This window comes from Mytilinidion resinicola, assembly GCF_010093595.1.
Source record: "Mytilinidion resinicola strain CBS 304.34 unplaced genomic scaffold BDZ99scaffold_4, whole genome shotgun sequence".
NCBI classification, from domain to species: domain Eukaryota; kingdom Fungi; phylum Ascomycota; class Dothideomycetes; order Mytilinidiales; family Mytilinidiaceae; genus Mytilinidion; species Mytilinidion resinicola.
In genome coordinates this window covers 1643159-1659037 of record NW_022985440.1, presented here as the reverse complement: position 1 = coordinate 1659037, position 15879 = coordinate 1643159, and the positions used below count along the sequence as shown (strand labels likewise).

The window sequence follows — 15879 nt, the reverse complement described above, 5'->3', positions numbered from 1 at the left end:
CGCAAGACTCTGGCTGGTGGAATGCGACAAGCACGGAGGCTGTAGCCTACCAGATCCTCCACTGTTACCAACAAGGGTAATTTACGTTGCCAGTCGAATGAGGAGTTATATCTGCATACTACTTACGCCGAAGAACACGGTCAATTCGTGACACTCAGCTACTGCTGGGGTCATCAGCAAACAGAAGTAACGCGTACATCAACGCTGGCAGAGCATTCGAACTCGTTATCATTTTCCAGGCTACCAAAGACAATACGCGACGCCATCGAGGTTACAAGAGCTCTGGGATTCATGTATCTTTGGGTAGATGCTATCTGCATTCTGCAAGATAGTGAGGACGACAAAGCCCAAGAAATGTCCGAAATGCCGTACATCTACTCCAACTCAGCGCTGACTATCTCAGCGGAGGATGCAACTGATTGCTCCGAGGGACTTGTGGTCCATGAATCCGATTCTTCCTGGCCACAAGTCATGTGTCGCATTCCTTTCTTTTGCAAACGCAATACTCGGGGCCATATCAACCTAATGGATGATTCGGCTCTGGATTCTGCTCAGCCGTACAGCGCTGGCCATGTTCATACCCGAGCATGGACATTACAAGAACACTGTCTTTCACGACGAGTCCTTTCTTTCGGCATTACAGTGCGTCGGCGCTGCCTCCGCGGGAGGTTGAAAATATTCCCACCTTAGCCTGCAATCGGCCACACCCAATCCTTGAGGAATCGCCCTCATTAGTTAGCCTAGTTCTCGATCAAAAGCGGGAAAACCGTATCAGTGCTTGGTACCGGATTTTGGAGCTAGCCTACGCCAGAAATATGACCGACCAAACTGACAGTTTACCGACCCTCTCTGGACTTACATTTAGGTTTAACACGGTATTACGAGACGACTACCTAGCCGGAATCTGGAAAAATGATCTTTTCCAAAGTCTATTATGGCACGTCGCAGATGGTTCCCTCGCAAGAGGCATGGACTCCTTCGCTCGACGCAAAGCAAGGGCTCCAACCTGGTCCTGCTTGTCTCTCCGGCGCCCTGTGTCTGTCTCGCGAGAAGCTCTGGGCGATTTGATGTGGGCAAAGTGTTCTTTTGATCCTTTAGTTCTTTGCGAATACCTTGGCCACGATATCGAGCCGGAGAACTCTGCCGCACCTTATGGTAGGGTTCGTAGAGGCGCTCTGACCTTGCGCGGGCCACTTCAATTGTTCCAACAGACGTTGCACCAGATTGCAATATATGCAGATGATGGTCGGCTGACGAGCATGCTGTCGCACTCCGTAAACAATGAACGCTACGGACATTGCTGGGGTTAGCGATTATCCGTGACAGACCAAAAGAAGCACAATACGAGGATGATTATGAAGGAGATTATGATTTTGCAGGACTTCTTCTTTCTAAAAGAGCGGACGGTACGTTCGAGAGGATTGGAGCTTTTGTTTTGCGCGCCTCCTACGACTATGATAAGCAGATGGAGATTACGACCGTCACGCTCGTTTGACAAATGTCTGCAAATTCTTATTGACCAATCCTGTAAGTTTTCCCGAACTATTCCGCTGGCTCAAATATTTCCTCACTCAATAAACTGAATCGTAGTTCGTGTTAGGAATTGTTGGCTTGGATGTACCTGAACAAACCTTTGGGTACACTTCTTCATTACTACCAGTGTACAGTCAAATATCCGGACAACGTGTAGATTCTCCGCGGCTACATATTTGCATGGTAAATATTCGCATCAATCGACCATTCATCACGGTCCATGGTACTCCATTACATCACTAGAAATACTCACGATATACGGGATGCTTCAGAGCGCGGGTTCAGATGTCTCACAAGTTCCTAAGAATCGGTTGCCATTATTTCAGAACACTTTACGTAACGACCACTGGTCGTCTATCTCGAAGGGCTTCTATCTTCGTTAAATGGGCGAAATCTAGTTCTCGGGGACCACTGCTACGAACCAAACAGAAAGTTGAGAATTTGGCCCTACCGCCCCGTGTGTCTTCAGTCGCCTTTCGAATAGTGAGACTCGTGTAGCTCTCCAATAGTCTACTCACAGAGACAACAGGTCTTCCGCTGTTTCTATCGCAGCGTCCATGGATGCTTTCCATCTCCACGAGACCCATTCTTTTTGGATCGTCCCGTCGTGCATTGAGATTAGAGCTCACGTGACTTTCATGAAGCCTCGATATCTGTATATAAGCCGGAATCTGGGCTTGTATAGATGGCACTGCTAAGGCTCTTCTACGTACCATCAAAAATATACTGGCCAAGAGATTATGGCTGTGTGTGCTGTGTGCTTCAGAGTCAGGATCAAGCAGATTCTCAAAGAACGCCGGGGAACACCATCTCTCGTTATCTGGTGTGGTTTTCTCTCCCCATCAATAGTGATGGTAAGGCGTACTCGTTATTAGTAAAACCCCTCATTATTGCCTTGGTCTGTAACGGATGGTCTTCTTCACCAACTCTCTGCTCACCCCCGGTCCACGATCCATTGTCGCTTCTTCATGGTACTTTTGATAGGAGGTCGGCTCACATCTACTTCATATTAAGTTTTGGGCTTTTACGATTTCAATAACGAATCGCGTTTCTGCTCCGTCTCTGAGTTCTGTTTGTCGGTTCTGCGGAAGTTTTCATAGCTGCTAGGACAGAGATTGCCGTTAATACACCACATGATATTCGCACGGATGATTATGAAAGCTGAGACACGAGATGAACTCGGTGAACGGATAGTAGCACGTGGGTCCATAACATGCAAAGATTCCAGATGCAGCAGTCCCACGCGACAAGAACGATAACGGGGCAAACCAACCGTACTGAAATCGCGAAACATTGCATCGGAAGCCAACCCTCACAGGAACCCACCTCCATACCATCTCATTCGCTGCAAGACAAGTAATATTGAAGGAAATATGATCGCTTCTCCCATTCCACACCAATAAGCAACGCCGCTAAAGCAACCAACGGCAGCAGTTTGCGATCGCACCAATCAGACACCCGCACCCCAGACCACCACCGCGCCATCTACACTGCCTATGTTAGGAAACACAACCCCGAAGTCGTGAACAAGGAGGCAGTACTCCGCGATCTTAACATCTGCCGAAAGGCTGCCGTGCGAGGTCAATCAAGCCGCATAAAGAGTATTTGATAATAAGTAGCCAGTCGCCCCCTCGAAACCATATCAACGCCAGGAACTCCCAGCTCGAACAAATCCTCCTCCTCCTCCTCATCATCATCGCCCTTCTCCTTGATATCCTCCGCCTCCTCGTCTAACAAAGCGACCATGCAAGTCCGCGTCGCAGCCGTGCAAGCCGAGCCCGTGTGGCTGAACCTCTCCGGCAGCGTGGACAAAACAATCGCGCTGATCCAGCAGAGCGCGAAGGACGGCGTGCAAGTGCTCGGTTTCCCCGAAGTGTGGATCCCTGGGTATCCGTGGTTCGTTGCGCGCCAATCTGCCCCTTCTTGAGTGAAGCTGATCGGAGATGGGGGGAAGTTAGGGGTATTTGGACGACGTCTGTGATTGGTGAGGCCCGATTCGAAAGATCGAAGCAGTTGGTGTTGGAGGTATGGGAGCTAAAGCGACTCTACAATAGGCAATGTCCCCATGATCCACGAATACATGGCGAACTCGCTAGTCCGCGACTCGCCGCAAATGCGGCGCATCCAGACCGCGGTGAAAGAGGCGGGCATGTTCGTAGTACTGGGATACAGCGAGCGTGACGGCGCGAGTCTGTACATGGCACAGTCCTTCATCTCGCCAGAGGGCGAAATCGTGCACCACAGGCGAAAGATCAAGCCGACGCATGTTGAGCGAACGCTGTGGGGCGATGGGCAGGCTGATTCGTTGACCTGTGTTGTTCCGTCGAAGTTTGGGCGGATTGGGGGGTTGAATTGTTGGGAGCATTTGCAGCCGTGAGTGTTTGTTATGGGTTATTCAGGCGGAGAACGCTGATGTTGGAGAATAGGCTTTTAAGGTACTATGAGTACTCGCAAGGCGTACAGATCCACGTCGCGAGTTGGCCTCCGGAGTTTGAGATGCCAGATCCGAAGAAAATAGCGTGGCAGTACCATGAGACTGGGGAAGCGAGCTACCGAGCGAGCCAGTTCATGGCTATTGAGGGACAGACGTTCGTGTTGGTTGCAACGCAGATATTGACGGAAGAGAATTTGGAGAAGAATAACTTGACCGGGAACCCGGTCACAAAGACTGTAGGTCGTCGTTCCGATCATGACATGCGGATGGCTAACAGTACGGACAGCCTGGAGGTGGCTTCTCGATGATCTTTGGTCCAGATGGAAAGCCGTTATGCGAACCGCTAGATACTGGAGAGGAGGGCGTATTGATTGCGGATATCAATCTTCGCGATATCGATTACGCGAAAACTTTCATAGACACGGTAGGACATTATGCCAGGCCAGACTTACTCAGTCTCCTAGTGAATCCGGTTGCAGCGAAGCATGTAACGTTGATGAAGTAGAAGGTAGATTAATCTCATGTTTCAAGCTAGCTTTCAAAGTAACGTGGAAATTCCTCCGGACTTGGTGGAGTACTTCGTAGGTGGTAGATCAGATGAAAGACGGAATGCCCGCGCTCGTATCGATGAGATCACGCCAATCGTCAATGTGCTCATTTCTCTGGTCGGAACGGAGGTCATTTTGCTTCCACAGAGTCTTGATAATGCCTCTGACAATCTGAACGTTGCCAATTCGTCTCTTCTCGTCCATAGAGTCCAGAATGTCAAGAACCCTGATTCTGTCAATATCCGACGTAACATGGCATGCCAACATAAACAGAGGCCATGGACTGGTACAGATCTCCATCCAGTCCATGAGCTCGAAAGCTTCTCGAACGAGGCCTGGGACATATTCTGCCGTTAGAGACGACTCGGGTGCCACTTGATGCAGGTACAAGAGAGCACCAATTCGGTAGAATTCAGCTGTGCGCCTCACACGTCCCGCATCGACGGTACCTGCGTTTTGTCCCAGGCGAAAGGAAACTTCTTGATTCAGACCCTGTAGTCGGTAACGAATGATAGAGGCGAGTTGAACAATTCCGGAGTCTGGGCCGTGCGTGCGTGAACGTATTATCAAAGCTCTGAGATGATTGATGCACCCTATAAGCCGCATGACTTCGGGAGAACAACCAAGTAATCCTACGATCTGCATGGCGTTAGTGTCTTCCTTGAACCAGACGACTTCTATGATGTGGTGTGAATACCTTGCGATCATTGTCATCGCTAGAAGGGACTATCACATCGCTGGCCGAAGTCCCCGAGAATGTCGGATAGCGTTGGCTATACTCGCTGAGAATGTCGTGATAATCTACCCAGACAGAAAGAAATGGAAGTGGAAAATCTGTACGGGCCGCTTCGGGTATAACTTTTAGTATATCCTTCGCGGCCTTCAGATGCAGTGGCCAACTCGAGTCGGTAGGATCAAAAACCTGGTAGGTTGCGTCAGCAGCTAGTATTATAGCTCGAGAGTTTGACGAAACCATACGCTATAGACGCATAGCATCATGCAAGAGGCCGCTTGCGCTGCTACCGAATTTTTGCTTATCCACAAGGAAATGCATAGCCTTTTGAATGCGGCCATCTTATACTGTATAGCGTCTTCTGTTTTGGACAGATGAAATGATGCTAACGCTAAAGTTGCTTTGAGGAGGCTTTTCGTAGAATCTTCAGATGAAAGTGCCATTGGTAAGATGTTCGTTCGGAAGCCATTGTTGTCGTCATCAATCGTCGTGATCATCCGAGCCAGAACGGTATCATCTCCACTAATGTTAGCTGGGTACGCAAGCGCAGAGCGATATGTGCTATTTACAATACGATAGTAGAAGGCCATCGTTCTCGGTCAGTGTCGGATTTAAAGAGAGGCTTCTCATGATTCTTGGAACCATGACTTCGGAAGGATTCTCGGTGATCAGGTCGAGAAGAGAGGGCGCAATGCCTTTCACGTCAAATGCAGTAGTGTTGAGGAACGCTAGCCCCCCTCGAAATTTCCTATAGCGTGATGATAGTTGAGTGAAGTTGTGCTCTATTGAATACCGCTTTTGCTTGCGTCTGCCGTCGGACTTTGTATCAGGCCATGCAAGCTTCATTCCATAGCCTTGACACAGGCGGTTCGTCCTCGAGCAGTTCTGGCATGTGGGCAGGATTCTGTCACACCCGATCTTCCGATCTTCGAGAAGTCAGCTGACTGTGGTTGTAAAAGGCTGTGGCGGGCGTGAGATAAACCTTTGCATGTCCAGCAGTTCTGGCGTGCTCTTAATGACATAGTCTGCAGCCAAGGAGTATTAGCCAGAAAGATCTAGCTTGCTCCTGTAATGTTGTGTTTGCGAATGCCGGTAGGAGAGATAATTGTGGGTCGGCACACGACTCAAAGATCTTGATATGCAATGGCTGTCTAGATGATATGTCGATTACACGCCCGGGGGTGTCCGGATACCTTTGTAATCCTTGGCCTTCTAATAGGCATCTAGCGGCAACTAACTGTAGCCCCAATGCTAGGTTAAACCTTGCCGGCCCTTGATGTCGAACAGTTGTCACAAGGTTGTGAAGCGTAGCTGAGAGAAGTTTTAATCACTTGTTGCCATCACGGAGAGCACCGTGGTGATGAGGACTTCGTTGTAATTCTTAGAGCGGTTCACCGCTTAGAAATCATGGCTGCAAGATAACTAGGGAGTTATGAATCATGGTCGGTTTGAGCCTTTAGGGAGAGCCTGGAAGGCTCGGTAAATGACCGCGCTAGTTTCAAAGTAGCATGGACACTATATAAATGCACATATCAACAGCATCTTCGAAATCTGCCTTGTGATCTTGGACACTTCAAGAAGTAGGTAACAAATTTTTGTAATTCCCTTTAGTGCCAAGCTTATAAATCTCTGCCATGAAAGCCGATCCTAGCCCGATTCCTGTCCCTATTCCTAGGCCACCAAATTCTCCTGAATTTCATCACGGACTTCCATATCTGGACCATGCAGATAAAGTCTAATTAACAAAAAGGCCCCAGTCCTTGACCTCGAAGCTCGCTAAAACTTTCTCCCGCACCATCGCTGCCGCTTCCAGCATCACACCTGGCTTGCCGTTCTCTAGGTCTACGCTTCCGAGAGCATACTCTTCAGCTACATGTGGTACGTTGATGGCGATTGTGATGTCAGTCTTCTGCTCCGCAAGCCGTACAAGCGTGAGCAGGATGGCGGTGAAGTCGGGCTGAGGATTGCGTGGGGGAGTTGGTGGTGTGGCAGGTGTTTGGATGGCTAGAAGGGTATGGGCTGGAGTAGAGCTGTGAGATTCTTAGCGTAAAACTCAGTGAAGGATCATTTTGGACGTTATCAGATTAGGAGTAGAAGAGGGTGGAGGCTGAAACACGTAATAACGAAGACTTCCTTGACGCAATGACAAGTATGAATGAGACGTAATACTGAAAGTAGGGAAATATTCATGGGGAAAGAGAGTAAGGCTTACGGCATCTTTGCTAAAGTCGCCTGCTTGACCTCGTGGAAGTTGGTGGCATCCCCGCTGCCGTCTACGATGTCTTGGAAATGCACCTTCAGCGCTGCTTCATCGGAGGCGGCATCTTCGACCCACTCGAGGATGTCGAAGATGATGGATGTGAAGCCGTTGGCATCGAGGTAGACTTCTTGGGTGTCAGGGACTTGGCGTATGTCGCTTTTGTAGACAGCGAGGTTAGTAGGGTTGGTTGGGTGTGAAGGGATTGGATAGACGAACCTCACGTCGCCAAACCCGGTTGGGAGGTCGACGGTTATGGCGCCACCGAATAGGTTGGTGTGTTGGAATGACATGGTTCTTATTCAAGTAGACAGATTGTCCGAGTGAAGTGGTTCTTGTAGGAAGTCGTTGTTATGTGGTATGAAGGAGAGCCGTCTTGCATTATATAAATTTTATTTGGCGATGGTGGATGCAGGTAGCAATCAGGCAGATGGTCAGGCAGCGAGATGTTTCTACCTGGTTGGCAGCGCCAAATTTCAAAGCAATTTTATGAAGGTGACTTTAGTACTCTATTTGCTGAGGGTATCATGTGGGATCTTCTCCGTTTCAGATGCTCTTCTCCTCCAACCTTTCCTCGCTTTTTGGTGAAGGCATCAAGGTCTTGGACCAGGCACCTAGGCAACACTGCAATTTCCTCCAATGTCTAAACATTTTATATGACCCTATAGAACCTTGAGGTACCCCATGCAGCCTCACCCCGCCCAAGCAATGCCCACCCATAACGCCATGCCATGCAGTTTTGTGGTTCCATCAAGTCGTACATCGATTCGTGGTAGTTTTAAGATCCCAAGAGACTCCCACTCCTCTACACTGTTGCCGCCGCACCACCGTCAATCTCCATAAGTGTTGTATTTGTGCGCTTCCCGTTGTCTGTTCCGATTCCCACTGCTGCCTCCGCCGCCTTCTGTGTGTGTGGTTCTTCGCGAAGTGCTTTGACTCTACAATTCGTTAGTGCGCGCCCAATATTCACATCTGTAGATCTCCGTCCGTACCTCCGCTTGTGAGTGCTCCCCTTCTTGTGCCCCAGAAAGTTGGTCTCGCCCTCAAACCATTTCGCGCACTCGGTGCAGTACCACTGGCCGAGGCCGGGCAGGTCCTCGACGGCGTGGGCCAGCTTGTACTGCTCGAGGTGCTTGCCGTCAGTCAAGTCGGCATGGATCTGGTCGAGATCGCGGGTGTGACGGCGCGTCTTCTTCTTGGACTGCGAGCCCCGTATCGCCGGCATGATGGCTCGGTATGGTGTTCGGGATGTCGGTTATGCTCGAGAGTTTTTTTTTGTGAAGATGCTGGCGAAGAACCCGTTAAAGCGGACACAGGGGCCCGTGCTAGCGCGACCCTGGCTGTGACGTTTCGCAGGACTCTTGAGCTCACAACAAGCTCCAATTGCTCCGAGAGGCGGTAATAAATATCGATTCACGGTCACAAGCCGCTGCCTGAGCTCTACCGCAACTTTCAGAGGGCGCAATAGGGTCTTGCACGAATTACAACGCTCCGCGGCCGGAGTGGGAGTGGGGCACAGATGCAGCAGCTGCGAACAGTTCAAGCGAAGTTCGGGCGGCTCCTTCAGCAACACCGTGGCCCAACTCTGGATATACGAACGCAATATAGAAGGAACTCTTCTTGTCGGACACAGGAACGATTGAGCAGTATATAAACAAACCAAAGCGCCTTCCTTTCACGTGCCGGCCGAACGGGAAAGAATTGCCGCGCAGTTGTGGTAGAGCGTTGCTTTTAAGTTGCCGAGGGTGAAGCAAAGCCTTTCAGCCAGCTTTCCCGCACAGCCCGCCGACTGGCGAATGAGAAAGCGGTCATTATCTACCAACTTGACGTTCTTCCTTCCATTCTCCGCTTCTCTCCACCACCACCACCACCACACTCTCCCCTCTCCCATTCCACCACCACGATGCAGAAGTTCTCGCGCCTCGGTCGTGTCGGCCAGGGCCTCATGGGCTCGCGTTCGCTGGCAACCGTCAGCGACGCTCCGCTCTCTAGGAAGGTCGAAATGACCAACTGGGAGAAGGGCCACTACATCAACTACAAGAAGATGAACGAGAACCTCAACATCGTGCGCGGCCGCCTCAATCGCCCCCTGACCTACGCCGAGAAGATCCTCTACTCGCATCTTGACGACCCGCATGGCCAGGAGATCGAGCGTGGCTCCAGCTACCTCAAGCTTCGCCCCGACCGCGTTGCCTGCCAGGATGCCACTGCCCAGATGGCCATTCTGCAGTTCATGTCCGCCGGCATGGACTCGGTCGCTACGCCTACCACCGTCCACTGTGACCATTTGATTGAGGCCCAGGTTGGCGGCGTGAAGGATCTGGCTCGTGCCGTCGACATCAACAAAGAGGTCTACGACTTCCTGTCCACCTCGTGCGCCAAATACAACATTGGTTTCTGGAGGCCCGGCTCTGGTATCATCCACCAGATCATTCTCGAGAACTATGCCTTCCCCGGTGCTCTCATGATCGGAACCGACTCCCACACTCCCAATGCCGGAGGTCTCGGCATGGCTGCCATTGGTGTTGGTGGAGCTGATGCCGTTGACGTCATGGCCGACCTTCCTTGGGAATTGAAGGCTCCCAAGGTCATTGGTGTGAAGCTGACTGGTGAGATGTCGGGCTGGACTTCTGCTAAGGGTGAGTTGTGTTTTCATAATGTTGCGGCTATACGGATTGCCCCGCTATACCAAGCCTCCGATTAGCTCCGCACTAAGCGTGCACGCGTTCGTCAACGGTTCTTCCATGAACCATTAGATGCGGAAAAACAACTGCAGTTTTGATACCGCTACTGGATTCCCACGCTAGATGTCCCGCGAAATGCGCTCGGAGAGCTCCGGCATTCAATTGGCGGTTTGCGACTCAGATGGTTCTCTGGGATGCTATCGCGAGAGGTGGCTTGATTAGCTATCTTTCAGCACAAAGCTAACATTCTTTCAGATATCATCCTCAAGGTCGCTGGTATCCTCACCGTCAAGGGTGGAACCGGTGCCATTGTCGAATATCACGGCCCCGGCACCAACACCCTCTCCTGCACGGGTATGGGAACCATCTGCAACATGGGTGCTGAAATTGGTGCCACAACCTCTCTCTTCCCCTTCAACGACCGCATGTACGACTACCTAGCTGCCACCAAGCGTACCGAAATTGGTGACTTCGCCCGCGAATACGCTGCTGAACTCCGTGAGGACGAGGGTGCCGAATACGACCAACTGATCGAGCTCAACCTGTCCGAGCTCGAACCCTACATCAACGGTCCTTTCACCCCCGATCTTGCCACTCCCATCAGCAAATGGAAGGAGGCTGTCAAGACCAACAAGTGGCCGGAAGAGCTCAAGGTTGGCTTGATCGGTTCATGCACCAACTCGTCGTACGAGGACATGTCCCGTGCTGCCAACATTGCTGAGGATGCCATGTCCCATGGTGTCAAGGCCAATTCTCTGTTCACTGTCACCCCTGGTTCCGAGCAGATTCGCGCTACCATCGAGCGTGATGGACAACTAAAGACCTTTGAGGAGTTTGGCGGCATGGTTCTCGCCAACGCTTGTGGTCCTTGCATTGGCAAGCAACACTCCCCTCTTTCACTGTTGTCCTTGCTAACTCACTATGATTAGGCCAGTGGGACCGTAAGGATGTCAAGAAGGGCGAGCCCAACTCCATCATCTCCTCCTACAACCGCAACTTCACTGGCCGTAACGACGCTAACCCCGCCACCCACGCTTTCGTCACCTCCCCTGATCTCGTCGTCGCCATGACCATCGCCGGTACTCTAAACTTCAACCCCTTAACCGATACCCTCAAGGACAAGGATGGCAACGAGTTCAAGCTCAAGCCTCCCCATGGTGATGGTCTTCCCCGCAACGGCTACGACCCAGGCCAGGATACCTACCAGGCGCCTCCGGCCGACCGCTCCAAGGTCTCCGTCGCTGTCTCCCCCACGTCTGACCGTCTTCAAATTCTCGAGCCGTTCAAGCCATGGGATGGAAAGGACGCTCTTGATGTCCCGATTCTTATCAAGGCTCAAGGCAAGACTACGACTGATCACATTTCCAGTGAGTAACATTGTCGGTTATATCCTTACATGCTCTAACGATATGTAGTGGCTGGCCCCTGGTTGAAGTACCGTGGCCATCTCGACAACATCTCCAACAACATGTTGATCGGTGCTATCAACGCCGAGAACGGCGAGGCGAACAAGGTCAAGAACTTCAAGACTAAGGAATACGATGCTGTCCCGGCTACTGCACGTGACTACAAGAAGAACGGCATCCCATGGGTTGTCATCGGTGACTGGAACTACGGAGAGGGTTCGTCCCGTGAACATGCCGCGTTGGAGCCCAGACATCTTGGCGGACTTGCCATCATTACCCGATCATTCGCCCGTATCGTGAGTGTTCTATTACGCTGATCTATTGCGAACAACTACTAACCCACCACAGCATGAGACCAACTTGAAGAAGCAGGGTATGCTCCCTCTAGTCTTCGCCGACCCGGCCGACTATGACAAGATCCAGCCCGAGGACAAGGTCGATCTATTGATCACTGAGCTCGCCGTTGGCAAGCCAATGACCCTCAGGGTCCACCCCCACGATGGAAGCAGCACCTACGACGTTAAGCTAGTGCACACCTTCAACGAGGGCCAGATTGAGTGGTTCAAGAACGGAAGCGCACTGAACACGATGGCCAAGAAGGCGGCGGAGAAGAAGGCGTAAATGATGAACATGCAGTCTTTGTTTGCGATATCAAAGCAGCGAGAGGGCATGATGGGACGGCCTGGGAGGTCATCCCTAAGCCCCGATCATTCAGCGGAGGAGTGGACGATTGTGGATGATGATATAAGATGAGAGCTCGCAAGCGAATGACTGTCGAAGCGATGCATGCGATGATGAAACTTGATGGCCGTCAACTACTGCAAATGTATTCTTTCTGCGTGCCTGCGTAGTGTGGATGGGATGGTGTTATAGAAGCCTCTCTATCTGTATGTAGCTCTTTGGTAACAAGTTTTATGGGTTTTCCTTCCGATGGTTTTGTTCTGCATATGGCGCATACTTTATGATTGCTTCGTTATACAGCGGCCATGTTAGCGTACCTGAGTGACACATGACTTTACGGATAATGGCAGACGTGAAAGCCGTGCTTAAATTCGCCAACCCGGGAACTCCCGATCGCAAGAGGTTAAAGCTTCACGTGACACGCGCCGTTGCCGCACCAACCACAATCCCCAAACATTCGCGAACCCGCGAACTTCGGCCCACCAGCCTTACCGTTTCCCATTACTGACCTATCCTTGCAACGAGGCCCGACAACACTACTATTTTATTTTTTTGGGTCCTTGGATATTTCTTTCTTACCTTTGTCTCAGCCGACACGGATCGGATTGGATTGAGGATGGCGAGGTTGCGCAACCCAGCCCTGGTGCCGAAGTCGACACAAAAGCCGGCGCAGAAGCCGCTGCAGAAATTCACGGATGAGGATGAGGATTTTGAGAGTGGGTCGGAGCCGGAACCGGAACCGGAACCTGAGGTTGAGGAAAGTGGGGATAGTGAGGATGAGAGTTTGCCGGATCTAGATTATATTCTTTCGTCAAAACCAGGGAAACCGGGGAAACCAGTAGGAGGAGCAAAAGCAAGAGAAGGGATATCGAAACCGAACTCTGTGCCGGCACCGGCGCCGGTGAGGAGGAGGAGGATTGTGGAGTCGAGCGATGAGGAAGAGGAGGAGGAGGAGGATTATGCAGGGAGGAGGGAGAGGGGGAGGGGGGTGGGAATGGTGCCCAAAGCAAAAGATACGCCGAAGAGGCGACAGAGGATGCTAGGGCCTGTGGCTATTAATACGACGTTGTTGCAGAAGTTGTCGTTGGAGGAGTCGAGGAGTTTGGAGAAGGGGGGGAGGCGGAAGGAGGGTGGGAGTGGGAGACAGGTTTTGATTTCGAGGACGGAGAAGAAAAGCAGAAAGATCGACGCAGTCGAGACTGAGAAGCCGAAGGAAGTTGAAGCGGAGATTGAAGAGGTTGAAGAAGTTGAGGAAGAGGAGAGTATTTGGTGCGGTACGGAGCCAAGTGATGCGGAGGCTTCAGAAACGGAGGGGCAGTCAAAGAGGAGTAAAATCGCCCCGGCATTGTCGAGAACACAGCGAGACGTTAGATCAAAAAGCGAGTCGTTGGAGAGCAAGTTGTTGGAGACAGACGTAAGATCAGCTTCTGAGCCAGCATCGGCGGTCATAGACCTTACAGCATCGCCTTCACCAGTCAAGAAACCAGTACGACCAAAACAGCTTCCGAGGTCGGTTACTCTTCCGAATACTGCGAATCGTCCGTATAGCTCGTCTTCGAACGATCATCATGCTATGCTTCAGTAGTAAGTCAAACGCCATTTACATCCTCACGGTTTATACTGACGGCCAATCTAGCTCCCCACCTCGCAGTTACTCTCCTCGCAAAGCTGCCCCTGAATATTCTCGCCCGAGCACACCACCGCCTGCTCCAGCTAGCCCGTCAAAATCTCGTCTCCAATCACCCTCAAAGACAAAACCCCGCATTCCATCCCCTCCCCACATTCGGCCAAGTCTCGATGCTTTCTGGTCTGCCGACGTGATCAACACCTGGAACGACACCTACTCTCCCTCCAAACCTCTCATTTCGCCCCGAAAGCCCAAGTTCCTTGCAAACAACGACTCCGACGACTCTCCTACCTCATCACCTAAGAAGTCCAGAAGCCCCTCTAAGAAGGCCGATCCGGCAGTCGCAGCCGCCCGAAAAGCACGCAAAGACTTCGAAACCGACAAGGACGCCCTCGCCCATGCTTTCCTCGCCGAATTAGACACTCTCACCACCTTCTCTCAAATCGCCACGCTTACAGCCTCAACCGGCGGCACCAAAATCGTCTGGAGCAAAACCCTTAAAACCACCGCCGGCCGCGCAAACTGGCGGCGCGAAACCTTCCGCACCCGCGCTCCAGACGGAACCATAGAAACAAAATACCGCAACCACGCCTCCATCGAGCTCGCGACAAAAGTAATCGACAACCCCGACCGTCTCCGCAACGTACTCGCGCACGAGTTCTGCCATCTAGCCACCTTCATGATCGACGGCCAGCGCACGCAGCCACATGGCGCGGAGTTCAAAGCGTGGGCGCGGAAAGTGGGCCGGCTGTTCGGCGACCAAGGCGTTGAGGTCACGACGAAGCATAGTTATGAGATCGAGTTTAAGTTTGTGTGGGAATGTGAAGGGTGCGGGTATGAGTTTAAGCGGCATAGTAGGAGTGTGGATCCGGCGCGGCATACGTGTGGGAAGTGTAGGGGGAAGTTGGTGCAGACGAGGCCGGTTCCTCGGGGTGGTGGGAAAGGTGCGAATGTGGAGGAGGGGGGTGGTGCTGGGGGCGAGTATAGGGCGTTTGTGAAGGAGAATTTTAGTCGGGTGAAGAAGGGGTTGAAGGAGAGGGGGGCGGAGGCGGGGATGGGGAAGGTAATGGAGGCGTTGGGGAAGGAGTATAGGGAGAGGAAGGCTGAGACGGCGGCGAAGACGAAAGCGAAGGGGAATGGTGAGAGCTTTAGGGATGTTGAAGTGGCTTTTGAGGCATTGACAGTTGCTGATTAGAGGGAGTGTTCTTTGTGTTCTTCCTCCCGTCGTTCTATATCCACCGGGAGTGTCTCACGTACCTATCTGCCCTCCCAAATGTAATACTACTATCGCTAAATTCTTACTCTATATCGGAGACCTGATTTACACCCTCAAAAAAGTTACATTGTCCTTCCAGCTCCTCTGCCCCCTCCAGGGGCGTCTTACGTGGTCATCTATACCCCAAATTCTACATTAACATTGTTTAATTCTTACTCTATAACTATCGGGGACCTGATTTACACCCTTCCGACCTTTACATCCCTATTTTAGCTCCTCTCCATCCTCCAGGGGTGTCTTCCATACCTATCCACACCTCCAAACTCATAATAAAACCCCTCCAAATTACGATGCACCAGACTTATATTACCGCAACCCTACGTGATTATCCTACCAGGGGTGTCTCATGTGGCCACATACATCCGCAGCGAGCACACAAAACACGTTTAATTCATAATGCCACCCTCTTGGAGGGCTATTTAAGCCAACCATTTATGCAAAGAGGGCTACCAAAAGGCCCCCTCTGCGTCGACCAACGACCAACGACCCCCTCTGCGTCGACCAAAGAGCCCCTCCCTCTACGTCAACCAGCGGACCACTCTGCGTTACCTAAAGACCCCCTTTGCGTTAACAAAAGTGGCCCGCTTGCCTCACCCAAAGAGGCCCCAGACTTGCCTAGTCACGTGGGCGTACAGATCCGCAACGAGCACACAAAGCGTGTTTGAAATCTGGACGTCACGGACTAGCGCTCCTAGCGCGT

General features: G+C 51.6%; 7 protein-coding genes across 7 annotated transcripts; 4 read left to right on the top strand and 3 right to left on the bottom strand.

The window, feature by feature from the left end:
• Positions 1 to 293: 293 nt before the first annotated feature.
• BDZ99DRAFT_234197 (uncharacterized protein) lies at positions 294 to 1538 on the top strand. The gene is made up of 2 exons (XM_033713542.1): positions 294 to 356; positions 404 to 1538. The coding sequence occupies exon 2, from the start codon at positions 588 to 590 to the stop codon at positions 1308 to 1310; it is 723 nt and encodes a 240-aa protein (XP_033581220.1). The 5' UTR covers positions 294 to 356; positions 404 to 587; the 3' UTR covers positions 1311 to 1538.
• A 1739-nt stretch (positions 1539 to 3277) lies between these two features.
• On the top strand, positions 3278 to 4472 carry BDZ99DRAFT_380796 (putative nitrilase; the record flags this gene model as incomplete). Its single annotated transcript, XM_033715205.1, has 5 exons — positions 3278 to 3429; positions 3492 to 3517; positions 3588 to 3906; positions 3960 to 4203; positions 4254 to 4472. 5 exons carry the CDS (start codon positions 3278 to 3280, stop codon positions 4470 to 4472), a joined length of 960 nt encoding a protein of 319 aa, XP_033581219.1.
• On the bottom strand, positions 4456 to 6657 carry BDZ99DRAFT_234292 (uncharacterized protein). Its single transcript, XM_033713543.1, has 5 exons — positions 6231 to 6657; positions 5818 to 6174; positions 5494 to 5765; positions 5213 to 5437; positions 4456 to 5154 (listed from the first exon to the last, which is right to left on the bottom strand). Exons 1-5 carry the CDS (start codon positions 6268 to 6270, stop codon positions 4561 to 4563), a joined length of 1488 nt encoding a protein of 495 aa, XP_033581218.1. The 5' UTR covers positions 6271 to 6657; the 3' UTR covers positions 4456 to 4560.
• A 241-nt stretch (positions 6658 to 6898) lies between these two features.
• BDZ99DRAFT_567912 (Mog1p/PsbP-like protein) lies at positions 6899 to 7901 on the bottom strand. The gene is made up of 3 exons (XM_033727739.1): positions 7725 to 7901; positions 7461 to 7664; positions 6899 to 7278 (listed from the first exon to the last, which is right to left on the bottom strand). The coding sequence occupies exons 1-3, from the start codon at positions 7796 to 7798 to the stop codon at positions 6984 to 6986; spliced, it is 573 nt and encodes a 190-aa protein (XP_033581217.1). The 5' UTR covers positions 7799 to 7901; the 3' UTR covers positions 6899 to 6983.
• A 45-nt stretch (positions 7902 to 7946) lies between these two features.
• On the bottom strand, positions 7947 to 9095 carry BDZ99DRAFT_495771 (uncharacterized protein). Its single transcript, XM_033723396.1, has 2 exons — positions 8498 to 9095; positions 7947 to 8443 (listed from the first exon to the last, which is right to left on the bottom strand). Exons 1-2 carry the CDS (start codon positions 8728 to 8730, stop codon positions 8311 to 8313), a joined length of 366 nt encoding a protein of 121 aa, XP_033581216.1. The 5' UTR covers positions 8731 to 9095; the 3' UTR covers positions 7947 to 8310.
• A 216-nt stretch (positions 9096 to 9311) lies between these two features.
• Positions 9312 to 12600, top strand: BDZ99DRAFT_437108 (putative mitochondrial aconitate hydratase). The gene is made up of 5 exons (XM_033717566.1): positions 9312 to 10144; positions 10445 to 11065; positions 11119 to 11556; positions 11605 to 11891; positions 11944 to 12600. The coding sequence occupies exons 1-5, from the start codon at positions 9409 to 9411 to the stop codon at positions 12214 to 12216; spliced, it is 2355 nt and encodes a 784-aa protein (XP_033581215.1). The 5' UTR covers positions 9312 to 9408; the 3' UTR covers positions 12217 to 12600.
• An 823-nt stretch (positions 12601 to 13423) lies between these two features.
• On the top strand, positions 13424 to 15217 carry BDZ99DRAFT_437106 (uncharacterized protein). The gene is made up of 2 exons (XM_033717565.1): positions 13424 to 13860; positions 13913 to 15217. Exons 1-2 carry the CDS (start codon positions 13850 to 13852, stop codon positions 15096 to 15098), a joined length of 1197 nt encoding a protein of 398 aa, XP_033581214.1. The 5' UTR covers positions 13424 to 13849; the 3' UTR covers positions 15099 to 15217.
• The last annotated feature ends 662 nt before the right edge of the window (positions 15218 to 15879 follow it).

Coding starts and splice junctions, on each gene's coding strand:
- BDZ99DRAFT_234197 (XM_033713542.1), top strand. CDS start 588: ATGGACATTACAAGAACACTGTCTTTCACGACGAGTCCTTTCTTTCGG.
- BDZ99DRAFT_234292 (XM_033713543.1), bottom strand. CDS start 6,270: ATGTCATTAAGAGCACGCCAGAACTGCTGGACATGCAAAG. Junction 6,175..6,230: donor GAACTGCTGGACATGCAAAG/GTTTATCTCACG, acceptor GACTTCTCGAAG/ATCGGAAGATCGGGTGTGAC. Junction 5,438..5,493: donor TGATGCTATGCGTCTATAGC/GTATGGTTTCGT, acceptor GCAACCTACCAG/GTTTTTGATCCTACCGACTC.
- BDZ99DRAFT_567912 (XM_033727739.1), bottom strand. CDS start 7,798: ATGTCATTCCAACACACCAACCTATTCGGTGGCGCCATAACCGTCGAC. Junction 7,665..7,724: donor ACCGGGTTTGGCGACGTGAG/GTTCGTCTATCC, acceptor TGTCTACAAAAG/CGACATACGCCAAGTCCCTG. Junction 7,279..7,460: donor GCGACTTTAGCAAAGATGCC/GTAAGCCTTACT, acceptor AGAATCTCACAG/CTCTACTCCAGCCCATACCC.
- BDZ99DRAFT_495771 (XM_033723396.1), bottom strand. CDS start 8,730: ATGCCGGCGATACGGGGCTCGCAGTCCAAGAAGAAGACGCGCCGTCAC. Junction 8,444..8,497: donor GGGAGCACTCACAAGCGGAG/GTACGGACGGAG, acceptor AACGAATTGTAG/AGTCAAAGCACTTCGCGAAG.
- BDZ99DRAFT_437108 (XM_033717566.1), top strand. CDS start 9,409: ATGCAGAAGTTCTCGCGCCTCGGTCGTGTCGGCCAGGGCCTCATGGGC. Junction 11,557..11,604: donor TACGACTGATCACATTTCCA/GTGAGTAACATT, acceptor AACGATATGTAG/TGGCTGGCCCCTGGTTGAAG. Junction 11,892..11,943: donor CCCGATCATTCGCCCGTATC/GTGAGTGTTCTA, acceptor AACCCACCACAG/CATGAGACCAACTTGAAGAA.